The sequence below is a fragment of the Cibotium barometz genome, chromosome 19 (assembly GCF_041138505.1).
Source record: "Cibotium barometz isolate CiBa-2024 chromosome 19, ASM4113850v1, whole genome shotgun sequence".
Classification (NCBI taxonomy): domain Eukaryota; kingdom Viridiplantae; phylum Streptophyta; class Polypodiopsida; order Cyatheales; family Cibotiaceae; genus Cibotium; species Cibotium barometz.
Genome location: NC_141064.1, coordinates 1,968,931 through 1,987,014, shown reverse-complemented (window position 1 = coordinate 1,987,014; position 18,084 = coordinate 1,968,931). Strand labels below are relative to the sequence as shown.

The 18,084-nt window shown below is 44.1% G+C and overlaps 1 protein-coding gene across 2 annotated transcripts; it reads right to left on the bottom strand.

Annotated features, from left to right (window-relative positions):
- Window positions 1–1,643: 1,643 nt before the first annotated feature.
- Window positions 1,644–17,577, bottom strand: ATE1 (ATPase E1). 2 transcript variants are annotated; one of them, XM_086813116.1, is made up of 4 exons: window positions 17,487–17,577; window positions 17,241–17,303; window positions 2,309–2,572; window positions 1,644–2,214 (listed from the first exon to the last, which is right to left on the bottom strand). In XM_086813116.1, the coding sequence occupies exons 2-4, from the start codon at window positions 17,272–17,274 to the stop codon at window positions 1,997–1,999; spliced, it is 516 nt and encodes a 171-aa protein (XP_086669242.1). In that variant the 5' UTR covers window positions 17,275–17,303; window positions 17,487–17,577; the 3' UTR covers window positions 1,644–1,996. The 2 variants fall into 2 exon arrangements, with proteins under 2 accessions (XP_086669242.1, XP_086669241.1); XM_086813115.1 differs by having other exon boundaries at window positions 17,241–17,560.
- Window positions 17,578–18,084: the final 507 nt, after the last annotated feature.

The following is an 18,084-nucleotide window of genomic DNA, read 5'->3' as shown; positions in this document are numbered from 1 at the left end:
ATGTACCTACGCATCTCTTCCATCCCACTTTGTTTGTTCTTACATAGAAGGTATGCTATGCTGTGGTAATGCACCATGTGAAACTAAGTCCGTGTTTGTAGATATGTCTTCTGCATCATGTTCATCAGAGGAGCCAGAACATTTCTCAGTACCAACCACAACCTTCCAGAGCCCTTTGGCTACCAATACATGCCGCATCATATAGAACCATAATGGTTAGTTGGTCCGTAAAGCTTATCCTCAATGGATAAAATTCAAAATATATTATTATCTACCATTTTTTATAATATCCAAGTAAGTAATCACGCAACTTGTTGTAAGTGCTCCTTTGATACAACCAACGTGGTTGCTAATAAGACCGCTAACAATGAAGACCTGCAAGGTGTATGAAAGAAATGCACAGCAAAGTGCGTAAATTTTTTACTCGTAAGATGTAGAGATCGATATCGCTGAAGTGTAGCTCGTAGACAAGATCTGGCATGGTGTCTACTGATCAGTAGTAGAACTAATAATACTACAAAATCCAATAATGAATAATGCAAATCTGGTCCATGAAAATGTCTTCAAAAAATTGAAAACCGTGCAAACGGCTCCCAAAACGCATCCGAAACAAAAAAAAATTAACCGAAAAACTATAATATAAATTACTACACACCTCACGGCTCTCTTTCTTCTCCCAGAAAGACTCCTTGATCCGATTCAAGAACACAAGCAAGTTAAGATGAAGGGTAGGCAACATCATAGAGATGAAGAGCGTATGCTCTGATACCAAATGTTGGAAATAGGATTGCGAGAATGCGCATGCACACACACAGTGGAGAAGCTCAAGGAAACACACAATGAGATCATAGATAAATAATGAATGTGTGTTGTACAAAGAAGATAAGTATACCCCAAGATGAGTGTATACTAGCACAAGAGAAAAGACCTCCTAAAGAAGAAAAAAGTATCCCGACTGGTCCTAGTGTGTTCACACATCACTACTAGCATTATTGACATTGCTGACACTTATGAACATATTGTTCGATAAGAGCTCTCAACTTTGTCTAATTGCTAGTGAGAGGTGTCATATCTAGTGGATGGATTTTCACCTACCTAAGTGTGAAAGAAACAAATCTTTCTCTACCTCAAGTGTCAATAGCACTCGGCCTCTTCATCGATAGCAGAGACCAAAGGGAGCATCTTCTCCCTAAAGCTAGCAGCTAGAGGACCCAAAACATCAAATAGAATGAATCCAAGGATCCATTACCAATGGTGTAAGCATTTTCTGTTGCTCTATGCCAACAGGCAGTTTGCATTTTAGAGCTCCCATGAGAGCTTTATCAAGGAGAGCCATGGAGCCAATTGAATAAACCAAGCTTAGCTCCCAATGCACCCAAAGCCGTTAAATAGCCTACTGGGATATAATCCTTTAGATTGGAAATTTTCACCCAACCCTCTGGACAAGCGCTTGGAAATTTTCTGCACCTAGGTTGACCTGGATACAATCCTTTGAATTGGACGTGCTCCTCTTCACCCAACCTTGTGGACAAGCGTGGGTTTATGTTGGATATTTAGATTCTTAGATGTCGCTATTGCTTAAGGCCTTAATCGCTGGAAAACTACCCAGACAACATCTCAGTGCTGTTAGTCATGTAGAATAAGCAGCCTCCATGTGCAGGAATATCTACACAGAATCACCATTGCACGATGAAGAAGCGCCTCCATTAACTTATGATCTGAGATCAATTTATAATCTCAGTCCTAGGGGCAGGTTCTTGTTGACAAATACACAATGCACAAAGTTTACAAATTCCTAAAGCAAGGTACATAAGATCAAAACAAAAGTGAAATTTGGAGGAAATTCGAAGCAGAGGGGTAAAACAGAGTTAATATCAAACAAGGCACTCATGCATGCACTGAGGAAACAGTCGCACACAGTCACAAACCCTAGGAGCTCCAACATCTCCTTGCACAATCATTTCTTTTAAACTCAATCTTGCACTTCTTTAAGCAATCAAGCAGTCCCAGCAACTGCGTCTGCTTCTGCCTTCGCCATAGGATCCTCTGAGGCCTTTATTTCTACCTCTTCTGTTTCCTCCACATTCTCATTCACTGCTTTTCTCCTTCCTTCCTCTTCTGCAGCTCGTACAGTTGCTATGTGCTCAGCCTGCAGCCGCTGCAGCTCTGCTTCTTGTTGTTGACGTTCAAACCACGTGTCCGCATCCGCCCAGACTAATAAATGAAGAGCCCACAAAAAGCTGACAGTCAATATAATTGTTCACACACAACATTGGTTTTTTAAATTGAATTCTCGCACAAAACTTACGTGGTTGAGAAGCCCATCCTTGTTCTCCCCCCTTGATCCTGATGGGCTGAGCGTAGTTGACAGTCAACACTCTGCCATACAGTTCTGCATTGTGCATGTTGTCCATAGCTGCTGCTGCATCTTCTTTCTCAAGGTATGTCACAAAACCAAAGCCCCTATGCTTCTGTGTAGCTTGATCTAGTGGTGTGGTTACATCCTTGATGTCTCCAAAGGGAATGAATGCAGCATGTAGTACAGGTTCAGTGACATTTTCTTCTAGACCACCTGCAAATAGTAAAAGTCTTGTTAAAGGTTAAATCATATTGCAAGCTGATTCAAACATCAATTAGAGGTTTCTTATTTCAGACACGGGCTTACACCAGTCACTTCCATCGTATTTTATCGAGATGATGCAGTTATCCTATCACGCTCTTCAACAAGGACCACGATCCAAGAGTTAATACTAGTAAGTCAGGCACTCTACTAGGATGGCGGACTTTATCAGGAGCTCCCTCACCTGGAGTGGAAACAATATTAGGATGTACCTTGTCATTCACACAAGTTGCATAAAGAGAGGCAGATGTGGGAGCACACAAAAGCTCCATGTACACCTGGTATCCCCTACAAAGGAGAGAAGAGCCACACATGTACTGATCGCCATGCTCTTAGATCTGAGGGAGCCATTTACTTGCACTGTGCCAAGCCCCCCCTAATATGCTTTATTACCAAGGAGTATTTGCAGTGCAAGCTTGTGGGGGATCAATAGACCACCAGATTTCACATCATGAAAACAAGATCAAACAGGTATATTCATGTCACAAGTTCACTGGATCCTCGCCAACTAGCTACCGACAAGAAAATCCTCATTACAGGCGAATCCAAACCAGAGGGACTCCCTCCTTGGAATACCCTGGTTCTCCTCAAGATCTATCTCACTTAATCCCAAAATAGAGATGTCCCTCCACGGAATGCTCTGATTCTCCAAAGCTTTGTTTTGATGGATCCACTTGGGGACCTCTAGGCACTCCCAAAGCCAAACGTGTTGTTACATGCAGCGCAGCAGGAATCTTCTTAATCGAGCTCATCACAAGCGAATCCAAAACTGGAGGGATTGCCTCCTTGAAATACCCTGGTTCTCCTCAAGATCTATCTCACACTTAATCCTAAGATAGAGATGTCCCTCCACAGAATGCTCTGATTCTCCAAAGCTTTGTTTGCTGGGTTCATTTGGGGACCTCTAGGCACTCTCAACAAACCCATAGCCAAATGTGTTACATGCAGTGCAGCGGAAGTCTTCTTAATCACGCTGGTAAGAGAGAGAGAGAGAGAGAGAGAGAGAGTCTATCAAGGGTTTGTCACAACCAAACCCTCTCCAAGATCCCCTAAACACAACATAAACACATGGTTAATCCAGATTAATAACCGCACGTTCAAGCTCACCACCCAACCATAGATCCAAGAACGTCGCATCAACCCCCAAGCATAGGGGTCAAGGCTCTCATCCATACAGACCCAACCAAGAGGCCATGGTGTCCCATGCCACCATGACCCGTCCCGAAGGACCGTTGGGCCTTGGCAGATTATCTGAATCACTATGGACTCGCAAGTGTGGGTTAGCACTAGGTACTCACCATCATAGCACAAGGCTACAACAATACAATGACCCACTCCACCCATACAATGACCCACTCCACCCATAACCCTCACTACAACAATACAATGACCCACTCCACCCATAACCCTCACTTAAACAACTTTTTCCAATAAAAGCTATACTATGGGATTATTCACTTATAGCTATTATAAAACTTGACCCTTATAATCAGCCTGCTTTACTAATCCCAAGGATCCCTAGCCCCTGGATTAGGTCGACTAACCCTATCGTTAGCATCAGGTATGTAACATACTTCCCCTCCTCACACATTTATGTCCTCAGAAATGAAGTCGCGGAATCTATGCTTCAAACTAGCAATTATATCCCAAGTTGGGAGTCCTCCTCCACCCTCTTAAATTCAAGAATCAACTTATTTCTAAGCTTCCTCTCCCTGAAATCAACAATGAGCTCCAGCTCATGTGGAACAAAGGACAAATCCTAAACATCATCAAGTTCTTGACGAGACACAATGTTATCCTCGCCACCAAGTGTAAGCCCGACAGAGCATGCAGTGAGAGATTCAACCACGTATACAAGAAATATAGATAGAGAGAGAGAAGGGGGAGAGAGAGATGGGAATAAGGGTTTCACAAGTACACCACGCTAAGTGGGGAACAGGCCCTGCCCCCTTTTCAGGATATTATTTCAAGAACAATCCATGGGCTCTTCCAAGCTAGGACCAATACAATGAATGAATACAATATCAAACAAGAGTGCCGATGTCGAGGTCGGGCTGAAGTCGATGTTGAGGCACAAGATATCTGATGCCGGGTTCACCACGAGGATGACCCACAAGAGTCTTACACCAGGCTAGTACCAAGATATGAATCAATTCTTTGTTGCTCACAAAAATCTCACAAGGAACTCGGGGACAAGATCTTGAGAAAGATGCACGCTGTCCAAGTTTCTTTCACCAAAAGAGAGGAGGTGGTGCTTCTTCAAATGGTGGCAGCCCTCCAAACACAGTGGCTGAAAAGGTGGTGCTACTGGAGGTGGCGGGCGGCAACCAGTAAGTGGCGGTGGAGGAGCAAACAAGGCAGCAAACATGCAGCTCTGGGCGGCGGAAAACACCGCTGAGCCACCAGCGGAAGGCGGCTCTGGGCGGCTAAGCCACCGACAAAAGCGGCTCTAGGGTGGCAGCAGCGGCGGCAATTCAGCCACGGCATAGGTGGCGTTCTAGAGGAGGAGCTCGACGGAATTAGCTCTGCAAAGGCAGCAGTGGTGGAGCTGTAGGCGAGGCAGAGGCTAAGGGTGGAGCAGATGATAATAAGGATGATGTACCGGGGAGGAGAAGATGATGACAAGGTTCTTGCTCTCCCCAAGGTGGTTCTCCACGAGTTCTTCTATACCTCTTCAAGAGGGTACAAGCTTCTTATATACTTGATAAGGGTGCCTGCTTTTGCCAAGTTTTGCTTTTGTTTTATTTTCTTGCTTTTGCTTTTTCTTTATTAAATATCATTAATAATAGCCAAAGTTCTTGATTTGTGCTTTTACAACTTCAAGGCCTTGCTTTTTACACTTGAGCTGCTTTTTGAAAAAGCGGCTTTTAGCTTTTTGATCCAGTTCGATGTCCTCTTTCCAATGGTGCCCTCAGCTTTTGGTCAACATAGTTTGACTTTTTGTTTTTTCCTCTTTTTGACCAAGAATGGTGCTTTGTCCAATGCCAGCTTTAGAAACCCTAGTCCCATGTATCCATCAACCTGTCCATGTGTCCAAGCATGAGTTCCATCATGTGAAAAGAGCTTGGACGACCAAATAGTTACATTCCCTCCCTCTTATATCACAGTTGTCCTCAACTATGGGATACAAATATTCCATATGATCGTGGTACTAGCCCCATCTGGTGCTCTTGTGCATCTAGTCTTTCCTCATATATGTGGTGCCTTCTGCTCATCTGGCAATATCTTTATGCCTTTCGTTGACCGATGTCCTTGTTTTTGATGGTACATGTTCTTCATAGCCTGTCACATGTGTTAGATATAATAAATGCATACTCACCTTCTCCAAAAACTAGATACAAGCTAGTCAACAAACAAGTATGCATCACTCGCGTCTATTGGATATTCCAAGTACTAGCTAGGTAGTCTGGAGCCTAGTGGACTATCACATGCCATAAATCCAAGCACTATCCATACATCAAAAACAGCACACAAAGTCAAAGAAGTTCAATCATACATCAGTATGCAATGCACAAGTAATGATCCACTTGTTCATGGATTGTCTCAGCATGTATACATGCTTGATAGAGATTGCCTCCCATGACTAGCACTAGAGTCCTCTATGCAATTATATTGCGAGAGGGAGAGGGAGCGATTGAGATGCGCTGGACTGCCCTCCTCAGCAACACGGCCACCACCAATACGGACACATGCATAGTACTATGAGGTGGTTGAGTAGTTTCAGGCAGATGGCATACAAATGGCCTCTCCCCCCCCATTTCAGTATAGCCTGGATTCCCCTACCTTGATCTCTCACGACAGGAGATCAACCGGATCATCCGGTTGGATCTACTTAGGCTACACATACACCAGACATGGGTGTCTCCGTCAGAGATTGGTAAGAAGTGTGAGTTCTACAGTGATCACTTCTTGAGACTCTCCGAGGATGGATTCTTTGAGACTCCGGGATACATTCAGATACACGTGTCACATGCTATGCGTATCACCATCGGCCAGCTCAAGGTATCCTCCCACCACCTCAGAGTAGAGACTGGCAGAGCTGAGCATATCCCACATGAGGAGAGGACATGCACAATATGCACCACAGGAGCAGTATAGGATGAGGCCCATTATATGTTCAGTTGCCCGGCTTACTACGAGATACGAGGGAGATTCTATTGCTTCTTCTGAGCGATTCGGACCACTCACACGGGTGATACAGTTTGGGGATCAGGGGTGCTTGGGCATGTGCTTATGGAGCTCAGACGACACAAGGAACTAGTGTTGAGGCAACATGCTAAGAGAGCGCCCAAGCTCCGACAGGACACATCACAGAGAGCTATCATAGATTTCTTTATGGTACACACATCCACATTGGAATTCACTGCCCACAACAGTTCCTCTACTACGAGACCAGAGCCTACCATCCGTACCCACGCTCCAGCTCCACGCCCCAAAGGAGTTCTTAGCGAGAGAGCTCAATCCGTTCTGCAAGCCAAACATCCCCGACCCTGAGCATCAAGCCCCTCCACCACACAGAGACAAATTCGTGAGGTTCTCCACCGACATGACATGCGAGGCCTGATATTCACTCCACCATCAGATCGGTTCTGGCCGAGGCGGGTATTGTCATTAGCTGATCACAACATATCTCACTCTACACAAGATCATCTATTGATCACATGTACTATCATATGTTTTCATTTTACTTTTTCTTTTAGTTTTCCATGGCTCGGTATATCCATGGTACCATTGTATTACTTTTGGTCTCATAGGCCCTTGGGGCCTTCCGTAGACGTTAATATAACTATCTTTCTTTCTTTCTCTCTATTCTCCAAATTGGATGCTCAGGGTGGTAACCCAACTCGGCTACCTAAAGAAGTGAGAGCATCCGGTGGATGGTTAAACTGCAGTCCAGAAAAAACACACAGGCCTCCACCATGTCAAGAGAGACATCACATCGAGAAGAAAGCCAACAAGAAGAGATGGAGGCACAAAGCTTCCAAACAAAAAAAAACGCTTCCGCCAGGCACAGAAGAGCTCCTGAGAATAATGGAGCAAATAAATTCTCTGAAGATGCAGCTTGCCACCAAAAAAGAGAAGCCCAAAGAAGGCATCTCAGATCTCGCATAGGTCCTTCTCCATATGGAGGAACAAAAAAGAAAAGACGAAGATCGACGTGAAGAACAAAGCAGAAAAGATGATGAAGCAAAAAGAAAAGCAAAAGAAGAGAAAGAACTGAGACGTGCGGAGGAACAAAGGGATAGGGAAGCCACGTGCAAATATGAGGAAGACCAACGGTGCAAAGAGAAAGCAGACCGAGAGTTCCAACAAAGACTCAACTAGGAGGTTGTGCAAATCCAGCATCAACAAATGATGGCACAAATTCTGGCAGCCCTCCCTCAACAGGCTCCAAATTCCTCGTCCTCCACCGCCCCTACCACCACCGTCATACGAATCTCGCCAAATTTTAGTAAGTATGATGGTAAGTGTGGTCATGCTGGTGTTACTCAATTTATTCATCAATTTGAAGCACATTTTCCATTAGCTAAAATTACAGATCCACAAGACAAAGTCTATGTAACAACACCCCAACTCCCTCGCATTGGTCACAACTTCACAAAGACCCCATCACAAGCCAATTTCGTTTTCATTGGAACACCTTCGTGGCTGACCTCAAAACTCGTTTCCTTCCACCGTAGTACATGACCAATCTTGAGAATGAGTTTTACAAACTCAATCAAGGTGGTTCTCCTGTTCTGACCTATTCCAACACGGTCATTACAATGGCCCAACAGTTGGGCATATTGGAAGAAGATAAGCTCAAGCAATTCATTCGAGGTTTAGAAACTACCATTAGGTACCTAGTGAGAAATTTTGAGCCTCATACTTATGCACGGGCACTGACCCTCGCTTAGAATCAAGAGTTGATGCTAAACGAAGGTAAGCCCCAACAGGTACAATCTTTCCCAAAGCCCCAACAGTAGTCATCTACCTAGGTTAAGGGGGCTCAGAATAGCAAAGACCAAAAGAACCAAAAGAAAAATTATCCGAGTCAATCGGGTAATAAAAAAGATTCTACGTCCAAGAAGACTCCCGAGGAAAAAGCTAAGGAGGGCATCACTGGAGGTAATGTCCAACCGGATGAACAGACACGGTATTGGACGGAGAACCGTTGTTTCTTCTGTCACACTATGGGAAACAGGAAGAAAGATTGCACGAAGTTCCAGGCTGAAAAGTCTGCTAAGGCATCCACTTCCACACTAGCAACTGTAGCATCCTTATCCACACCTCTGCCATCAACCTCAAATGCTATTCAGCTTTTACCCTCTTTGAATTCAGTGTCACCAATAGCATTTGATGATAAGCAGGAGGGTGAGACTGAGGGAAAGACAAAGGCTCTCATCCGTGCCTATGACACTACAAAGGGATAGTAGTTCATTGTTCTCTTTGACATGGGCAGTTCTAAGGATGCCATCTCTCCATAGTTGCCACCAAGATGAGCTATGCCTTGGTTCCTTATCATCTAGATGTGGACGGGTTTACCCCTAGTCTACATACACACATCACTCATAAAGCTCGACAATTTGAGTTTCAAGTTCAGCGGGCCACACTGCATCGGGATTTCATTGTCTCCCTTCTTTTAGGGTGTGACATGATCCTCGGGATCCAATGGTTTTGACAGTATGCACCCATTCTTGATTGGAGACAAGACACTTTCACTATCGTTGAAGGTTTTCCTAATCCTCTCATGATTCGCGAGGATCGGAGCATTCCTAGAACTCCACTCATTTCCCACATTCAGGCCCAACGAGCTATCAGAAAAGGAGCAGAGTGTGCGTTACTATATGTCCGCTTCGTCTAATGCAGTTCAAATAGCATCTACGCAGGGGAGCAACGGATGGCTGGTCTTTTGTCTCAATACAACAACATCATGTTGCGGGATGACTTCCCACCCAGTAGACCTGAGGACCATCACATAGAGTTGGTTCCTGGTTCAGAACCTCTAAGCAAGTTCGCCTACCGCCTTTCTAAGGCATTGGAGAGCAAGCTGGAGCAGCAATTAGCCCAGCTTCTCTGGTCCGAATTTATCCGACCATCTTCCTCACCTTTTGCCGCTCCCATTCTATTTGTCCAAAAGAAGGCTAAGTCTACCCATCGAGAATTGGCCGGACGCCGTATGAGGTAGCATTTGGTCGTTGGTTCTCATCTCTTTTAAAGAGACAAGTGTCACCATCTCTTGAGGCCAATAGAACCATTGAGACATTCTCAGAAATCATGGAGTCAATTAAGGAGCGCCTTGCCAAAGCTCAGAAAGCATATACCCGGCAAGCCAACAAATCCAGGCGAGATGTCAACTTTAAGCTAGGGGATTGGGTATATCTCCGCATCATGAAACAACGGCTAAAGCAAGTGAACAAGCACTGTCCCAAACTATCATTCCGAAGTTTCGGCCCATTTTTTCCAATCATTCAAAAGTTAAGTGATGTCTCTTTAAAGTTAAAGTTGCCGGAAAGTTGGACTATGTACGATGTCTTTCATGTTTCTTGGTTGAAGCCATATGTAGGTCTAGCATTGCAGGATATATCAGAAGAGCAACCCACATATGATAGACGAAGTTGAAGTCATAGAGCCAGAGCAAATTCTCCTCCACAGATGGAATCATGGATCCGGTCGAAGAATACGACAGTTCTACACGAAGTTTAAAGTCCGTGGAACCCATGAAGCAGTTTGGCTAGATGAAGAGTTCTTTCAAGGGTATCCCTAGTTGTTGGTGGACTACTTGGAAGCCTTGAACCTGCCACCAAGTTAAGCAGGTGGGAATGTCACGTGCACTCTACACTGGGGTACCAAGTGACACACTGGCATGATCATCAGTGCAACATTTGTACAAAAGTAGCACCTTTTTTAGGAATATTTGTCGTACACCGTGACCCCATTGTGAGACATCAGTCCAGGGACAGTCAGGCACGAGCTACGCAGGTCAGTCTCTCTAACCCTTAGAGGTCAGTCAAGTGTTAGTCCTCTTAACCCACTTAAAGAATTCATCATACAGGAGTATGTAGGTGTCTGCCATAGCCTTAGTTGCATGAGTAGGCATTGTTAGATCATTTCACATAGAAGGTGGAATGGATCTAGAGTTAAAGATGAAATCAAACTAATGAAAGATGAATTCTAGCATTGTTAGATCATTTCACATAGAGGGTGGAATGGATCTAGAGTTAAAGATGAAATCAAACTAATGAAAGATGAATTCTAGCATCCATTACACATGAAATTAGCATTTCCAAGCATCATAGCCAAAGATGAACAAGAGAGAGAATCCATATGTGTACGTAGCAAAGAGAAAGATACACAATGGCCTAAGTGTGTTAACCTCTCACCAAGAGGATGGCTTGAAAGCTAGCCATGAGCCTTGACCATAGATGGCCATCTCCATAGTAGGAGCCAAAGGTACAATGGAATATCCAAGATTAGTAAAATGACAAAAGGTTCTATCCATGTGTCCAAGGCCCTATTTATAGTGTTTTACCCATGGGCCCATTTACATGTATGCTATAGGTTCATGACAAACCATCCCTTCCCAAAGATTTTGTCCTCAAAATCATACAAGATATTAACACTTCCAGTGTGGCCACAATTGGAATCTTTTAGAAGTAAAGAGGTTCCCAAAAATGCTCTTGAAGTACATTTGGAAGAAGAAATCAAAATGTAATGAAGCCCACAAACTCTTTCTCCAATGCAATCATGTGAGACTGTTATGGCAGCCTTGTTGTCGGTGAAGATCCTTGAAAATACTTCATGAAATCTCCATAAAAATGGGTTGCAATTGATGCATAACCTCAACCAAATGAGTCCCACATCTTTGCCTTATATCATGATGATCTTCCAAGTGTGTTGGAGTAGAATGATGGCCCCAACAATGGATCCAACCAAAGCTGTCCAAAAATTACAGCAAATTTGTCCAAAGATTACAGCATATGTAGTCCTCATGTAATGCCCATTCTCCACATGCTAAACATGCCACTTGGTCAAGGAATACTTCCATCAAGCAAACCATGTTGTTGTACATACTCCATTGATTGCCAAGTAGCCTCATCCATGGGCAAATGCTTCCATTTAACAAGAAATTCTTCAATATTCCTGTTCCTCATTCAATGCTCTTGTCCTCTTGTCTACAATCCTCTCCGGCTCATATATTATCTCTCCTTCATCCATTGGTAGTAGTTCTTCAAGCTCTTGAGGAAGAGAACCCACAAACCTCTTGAAGTTAGATACATGGAACACATTATGGATTCTTGTGGAAGGAGGTAAGTCAAGTTTGTAAGCCAATTCAACTACTCTCTTGACTATCAAATATGGTCCATAATACCGATGAGCCAACTTTTGGGTTGGAAGACCCTTCGAGGATATTGTGATGGCTCTTAGGAAGCTTGAGTAACACATAATCACCTTTCTTGAACTCCACTTCACGTCTATGCTCATCCGCATTTGCCTTCATGACTTCTTGAGCCTTCTTCATGTTGTCCTTGCATAATTGAAGAAGCTGTCTCATCCTTTCCAACTCATCCTTGGCTAAAGGATTAACCATTTTATCCTCATGAAAGCCAATGGATGGCACATGTACTTGATAACCATAAAGAGCTTCAAAAAGTGACATCCCAATACTCAAATGCTTGCTGGAATTATGGCAAAATTCAGCAAGATAGAGCCATTCATCCCATGATGCTTCCATGTCATGACAATAGTGCCTCAAGTACACTTCAAGCCATTTGTTTGTGCACTCCGTTTGCCCATCAGTTTGAGGGTGATAGGCTGTAGAGGGAGTGATTTGAGTACCTAAGTTCTCATACAATGTCCTCCAAAAAGTGCCCATAAACTTGGTATCTCGATCACAAACTATATTGAGTGGCAATCCATGTATCTTGAATACATGCTCCATAAATTGCTTGGCAATGTGAGAGGATCCATATGTAGTCTTGGAAGCAATGAAATGGGCTGATTTGGTGAGTCTATCCACCACCACAAAGACTTGATCCCATCTATGCTTCGTCTTTGGTAGACCCGTGATGAAGTCCATAGAAATGTGAGTCCATTTCCCATCCGGAATAGGCAAAGGATGGAGTAAACCACTTCGCAATTGGGGTCCTTTTGGGACTTTCTCTTGGGACAATTAAATGACATATGTCCCTCTTCAGTACAGTAAAAACATTTCCGAGCATCTCTCAAAGCCTATCTTTCCTCAGAAGTTCTCTTGGGCATTGGCAACTTCTTATACCGCGTCTCTGAAGACCCTTTAGCATCACGTGAAGCATGCCCAATTTTTACTTCCTTTAAACCCAGATGAACCTCCAGTGAGTAACGCATTAGCTGTCATAGCATTCTCTATCATCTGTGACATGTTCGTTACTCGAGTCTTGATACAATAATCATGCACCTCTTTGGGCAGCCCACAACAATACTTCTCTACCTGCTCAGACAAAGGCACTGCACGGTAAGAAGTCACTGGGAGTAACGCTTCCCAAAACTTCTTGTTATAATCTTTTAAATTGTCACATTTTGAAGCATCCAACTTGTGCCATGCAGTCATAACATCCACCTCAAATGTAGATGTGAGCCTACGGAAGAGAAGACCTGTTTAAATTGTACCCAAGTAGTGGGTGCTATGCCCTGCAAAAGAAGAGTAGACCACCACTGCAAAGCATTGCCTTTGAGAAAAGTGGCAGCTTTCCTCACCTTAGAGGACTCTGTGTAATTCCCACCAGAAAAAGCAGCATCAAACTGCTGTAAAAAGGTAAGTGCTTTTAATTTATCTTTGGCTCCACTGAATGTATCAAACTTCACAGTAGCTCCCCCTTCCTTATAATCTTTCTCCTTACCCATAGGCGTTAGATTATCATATGGAAGTGGCTTCGCAAGATTGCTGTCCCCAACATTCATGCCCATCATAGGGTCAACATTATCCATTCCCACACCTGGCATGCCATACATTCCAGCCATGTTTCCAAACATACCATTATGCATACCTGGCTGCATACCACCATACATATTTGCTTGCATTTGGATAGAACCTTTTGTCATTTTACTAATCTTGGACATTCCATTGTACCTTTGGCTCTTACTATGGAGATGGCCATCTATGGTCAAGTCTCATGGCTAGCTTTCAAGCCATCTTCTTGGTGAGAGGTTAACACACTTAGGCCATTGTGTATCTTTCTCTTTGCTACATACACATATGGATTCTCTCTCTTGTTCATCTTTGGCTATGATGCTTGGAAATGCTAATTTCATGTGTCGTTCATCGAGAAGCAAAGAGAAGCTCATGATAGGTGGATGGAAATGCCACACTTTCTCAAGAGGGAGTACAAGGATTTTGCACAATTCTTTGGGTCATATGTGCAAATGCAAAAGTACAAGCCTTCACACTATCATGAGAATGCATCATCTACCGCATCTAAGGATGTGAAAGACAAGATCTCTCTCTCCAAGTTCAAGGGTGATGGATCAACCCCAAATGAGTTGGAGGAGTGGATGAACAAGTTGGATACATACTTTCAGCTCTACCCAAAGAGTGAAAGGGATAAAGTGCAGTTTGCATCCTTACATTTGGAAGATTATGCACATCAATGGCGGAGACATATGATTAAGGAAGGTACTATGCCACACACTTGGGAAGAATTGAAGCAGGAAATGAATGTCATTTGTTTCGCCTTTGGTTCTTGATTGATACCATGAGCAATTGGATCCCGAGCAACACTCATGTCCGCTATCTCGGATGCCAGGTGGGCATCGATATCTCTCCAAAGCAACAGCTCGCCCCTCTTCTTCTAAGCATTCGGAAGAAGCTTTTGTACTGGAGCTCTAGGAGGCTCTCCTTAGCTAGTTGAGTGGTGGTGGCAAACCAGGTCCTTCTTGCCACTATGTGGTACATTACTTCTTGTTGGGCCTTCTCCTATGCATGCATGGGTTAGGTATAGCGGTTGATCCGGAACTTCTTGTGGGCCAACAATGACGGGAGGCTTGCCCTGGCCAAGGTGGCCTGGAGAGTGATCATTCCGCCACGATGCAAAGGGGGCCTAGGCATCATTGACCCCGCCATTCAGAGTTGCACCCTGCTGGGCAAGCTGATTGTTAGAGGACTCCTTCCCGACGGTGAGCCTTGGAAGGACTTCCTCATGGCCCGGATTTCACTCCGTACCTCGAGCCTAGGAGACCCTTGGCCGCAAAGTACTAGATGGATCTTCACTGAGATGCGGGCCCATAGATTTAGCCTAGCTTTTGAGGATAGATTCCGAGGGAGTGGACTTGGCGTGATGATGCTAATCACGAGGAGACTCTAGATACTCCCTTTTTCACATACACAGCGCAACTAGGCTGCAGGATTCAAATGCCAGAGGTTGATGGCACTACGGCAGCAACAGTTTATTGGCAGTCATAGGGCCTCTCACAGTGTTTTGGCAGTCATAGGGCTTGTAGGAGCTTGGCGGTTGGCACATGGTTGGCCATTGGTGGTCGACCAACAGCTTATCCAAGGTGCGGCCACCCTCACTGTCTTTGGGATTGCCCGAAGACTCAGCAGGTTTGGCAGCAGATTCTCCGTCTTCACGACGGACACAGGACCTCGACCCATATCATTACATGGGGCACTGTCGCCTGGGCCACAGAGGCTGAGGTTGTCACGGCTTATGAGGAGGAAGGTGGGGGGCTAGCCCTTCAGGTAGAGCTCTCACCTTCGCATTTCGGCAATACCAGTCCCAATCCCATCTACTCACCACTGGAGACCGGGCTCATGCCAGAGATGGGAGATTTGGAGATTTGCAATAGCATTGCAACCTAGCACATATGGAGAGCTACATGTAGCGAAGCCATCGTGGGTACCCACACTAGTCCATTAGGAGCATTTGGCTCGACATCATCCATACCCTCCACGGTCAGTGTACGCGGTCAATGGTGGAGGTTGCAAGGTGGCTCTAACCGCATGCGGAAGCGGCGGGAAGCTTTCTTGAGGCTTTAGCGGCCTGGCCCTTTTCTCACCGATAGAGGTGGTGCTCCCACTTGGCATTACAGACCACCAGTGTGGTTATCCCCCTGCCCCTATATGAGATAGCCTTCTCTTTACTACAGAGCAACCAGCAGAAGGAGAAGTGCATCTTTCTCCACCTTTGATTATTTGATCCCCGCCCTATACATGGAGGCGAGGTTGTATCTAGCCCTTCGTGGTTGTATTTAGCCCTTTGTGGCTGTTTTCTTATTAACTAATAGAAGGATCTTTTTCCCAGGAAAAAAGAAATTCTGCACAAGTTTGGCATCAACGAAGTTGTGAGTACTACAGGGTCAAAAAGGATGTGCACAGTCTTCCCCAATACCAATCCATACATCCATATAAGATACGGATCTATGGATTGGGACCGAAGACCGATATGTTTACATACCATGCATGCACTATGATCTAGAATTGTAGTATCAACGAAAGAAATTTTAGGGTTACCTCACGTGAGCTGCCTTGGGCACTCTCTTCGCTTGCGGACAACTTGCTCTCATATCGCCCTTCTAGCCACAAATGAAACACCCACCATCTCAGAAAGTCTGGAGACCTTGGTAGGTTTTCTTCTCTTTCTTTGGATTGGAATCACATGAAGCCTGGGTTTGATTTTTTTTTTGTGAAGCCTTCCCAAACCTAAAAATTGTGTTTTACATTGTCGGAACTGCCTAGAGTGTGCGGTTTTTGACAGACGTGTTTCTTCCTCTCTCTCAACTCAAGTCTATCACAAATGTACTTGATCAACTCATGGTCAATCAAGACAACAAATTTGGATCCATACAAATAATGTCTCCAAATTTTCAATGCATGTATTACCGCATACAATTCTTTCTCCAGAGCATGCCACGCCATAGGTCGCCCTCCCTGGAACAAGGCAGCCCCTATCGCGTAATCACTGGCATCAATCTCTTTGTGGTTGGCCAAGATCTGGTAAGGCCAAACTAGATCCTTCCTTCACCTTGAACTTGAGAGTACAAATAGCCTCGTCAAGCCTCTCATTCCAAGCAATAGATTATAGGACTATTGGAATTTGGACTTTCGTCCCCATCCTTTGAGAAGGTTCGTGAACTATAGGCACAGTGGTGGGTAGAGCTTCTGCAGGACTTTGATATGGAGATTTAGTATAGGAAGGGCAATTTGAAGTGGGTTGCAGATGCTTTGAGTTGGATTACACCAAGTGTCTTACACTACTCTATCCGTCTACTATCCATTTGAGGTCTGAGTTTGTTATGTTTACAACACCAAAAAATGCATGTATGCATAAGCATGTACAAAACTTGCCTACAAAGCTTTGAAGGTTACCAAAAACAACTAAGGAAAGCCATACGAAGTCCGAGGACTGTGAATCTCATTAAAGCCACCTTGGACTAACTACAGCTTTTGAGCAAAGAGATTAACCTTGAATCCGTTCGACAGGCCTTTCATAAGCAAAGCAAGTTAAGTATTGGAAGTCCAGCAAGAGTCACCACTCACAAACTATGTCTTTTCACAAATGCCACCACAAAAAGATTTTCTTCATAACGCATAGACGTCCATGAGTAAACAACTTTAAGGCAGTAATATCAATACAACAGAAAGATCAACGAGAATAGTATTTACCAACATAAAGAGTAGTCTTTGGGTTTGTTCCCATGTTCTTTCTACAGCGTTGACAAGATGTATCTGCACACAGCTTTCATTCATTTAGTCCCTCTAAAACGACGAGGAAATTCATGTGCACCTGTTGTCATGCCAAAGACCTAGGTATCTATCTATGGGTGCATCCAAAATTTGCGCGCATGCTACGACGATGGCATGATAGTAAGAAGATTATCATGCAGCCATAGGGTTTCTGAGGAGACTCACAATTTAGAACTACTACCCTACCTACTCAGAGAACAAATTTTAATTAGTGCTTGCCCACGAAAAAAGTGGGCATTCATAATTAATGCCTTAGCCTTACGTTATAGCCTTACGTTAGGCTAAGGTATTATTTAAAATACCATCTATACATCCTAAAGGTTAAAGTGGCCCTCCAACCAACAGCCTCTTCCTCCTTCTTCTTCTTTTTGGAACATGACTATAATTATATTTATAAGCTGTTCAAAGACAAATACAGAAGTCTACTTTTTACAACTGTCACTCTCATCCGATCATAATTCACTATTAAGTAAGCTACAAATTTGTCTCCTCCTCCCAAACAAAAGATGAGTGCTCCCAAGAGATATGTTATCTCAGCTGCATGCCAGCCCACAAGCAAGGACTCAGTAGTGCATCCTTTGGGAGTCTGTTCCTCCATGAACTCTTTCTTGGTCCAAATCTTCACATCCGATCTCATGCCAATCTCTACCAAAGCCAAGTGGTTGCTTCTCCTTTAAATACCATCTTCAAGTTTTAGGTCCAAACTTTAGAAAGCTTTCCTTCAAGTCTTTCCCTGAATAACCCTACCACATGCCGAAAATTG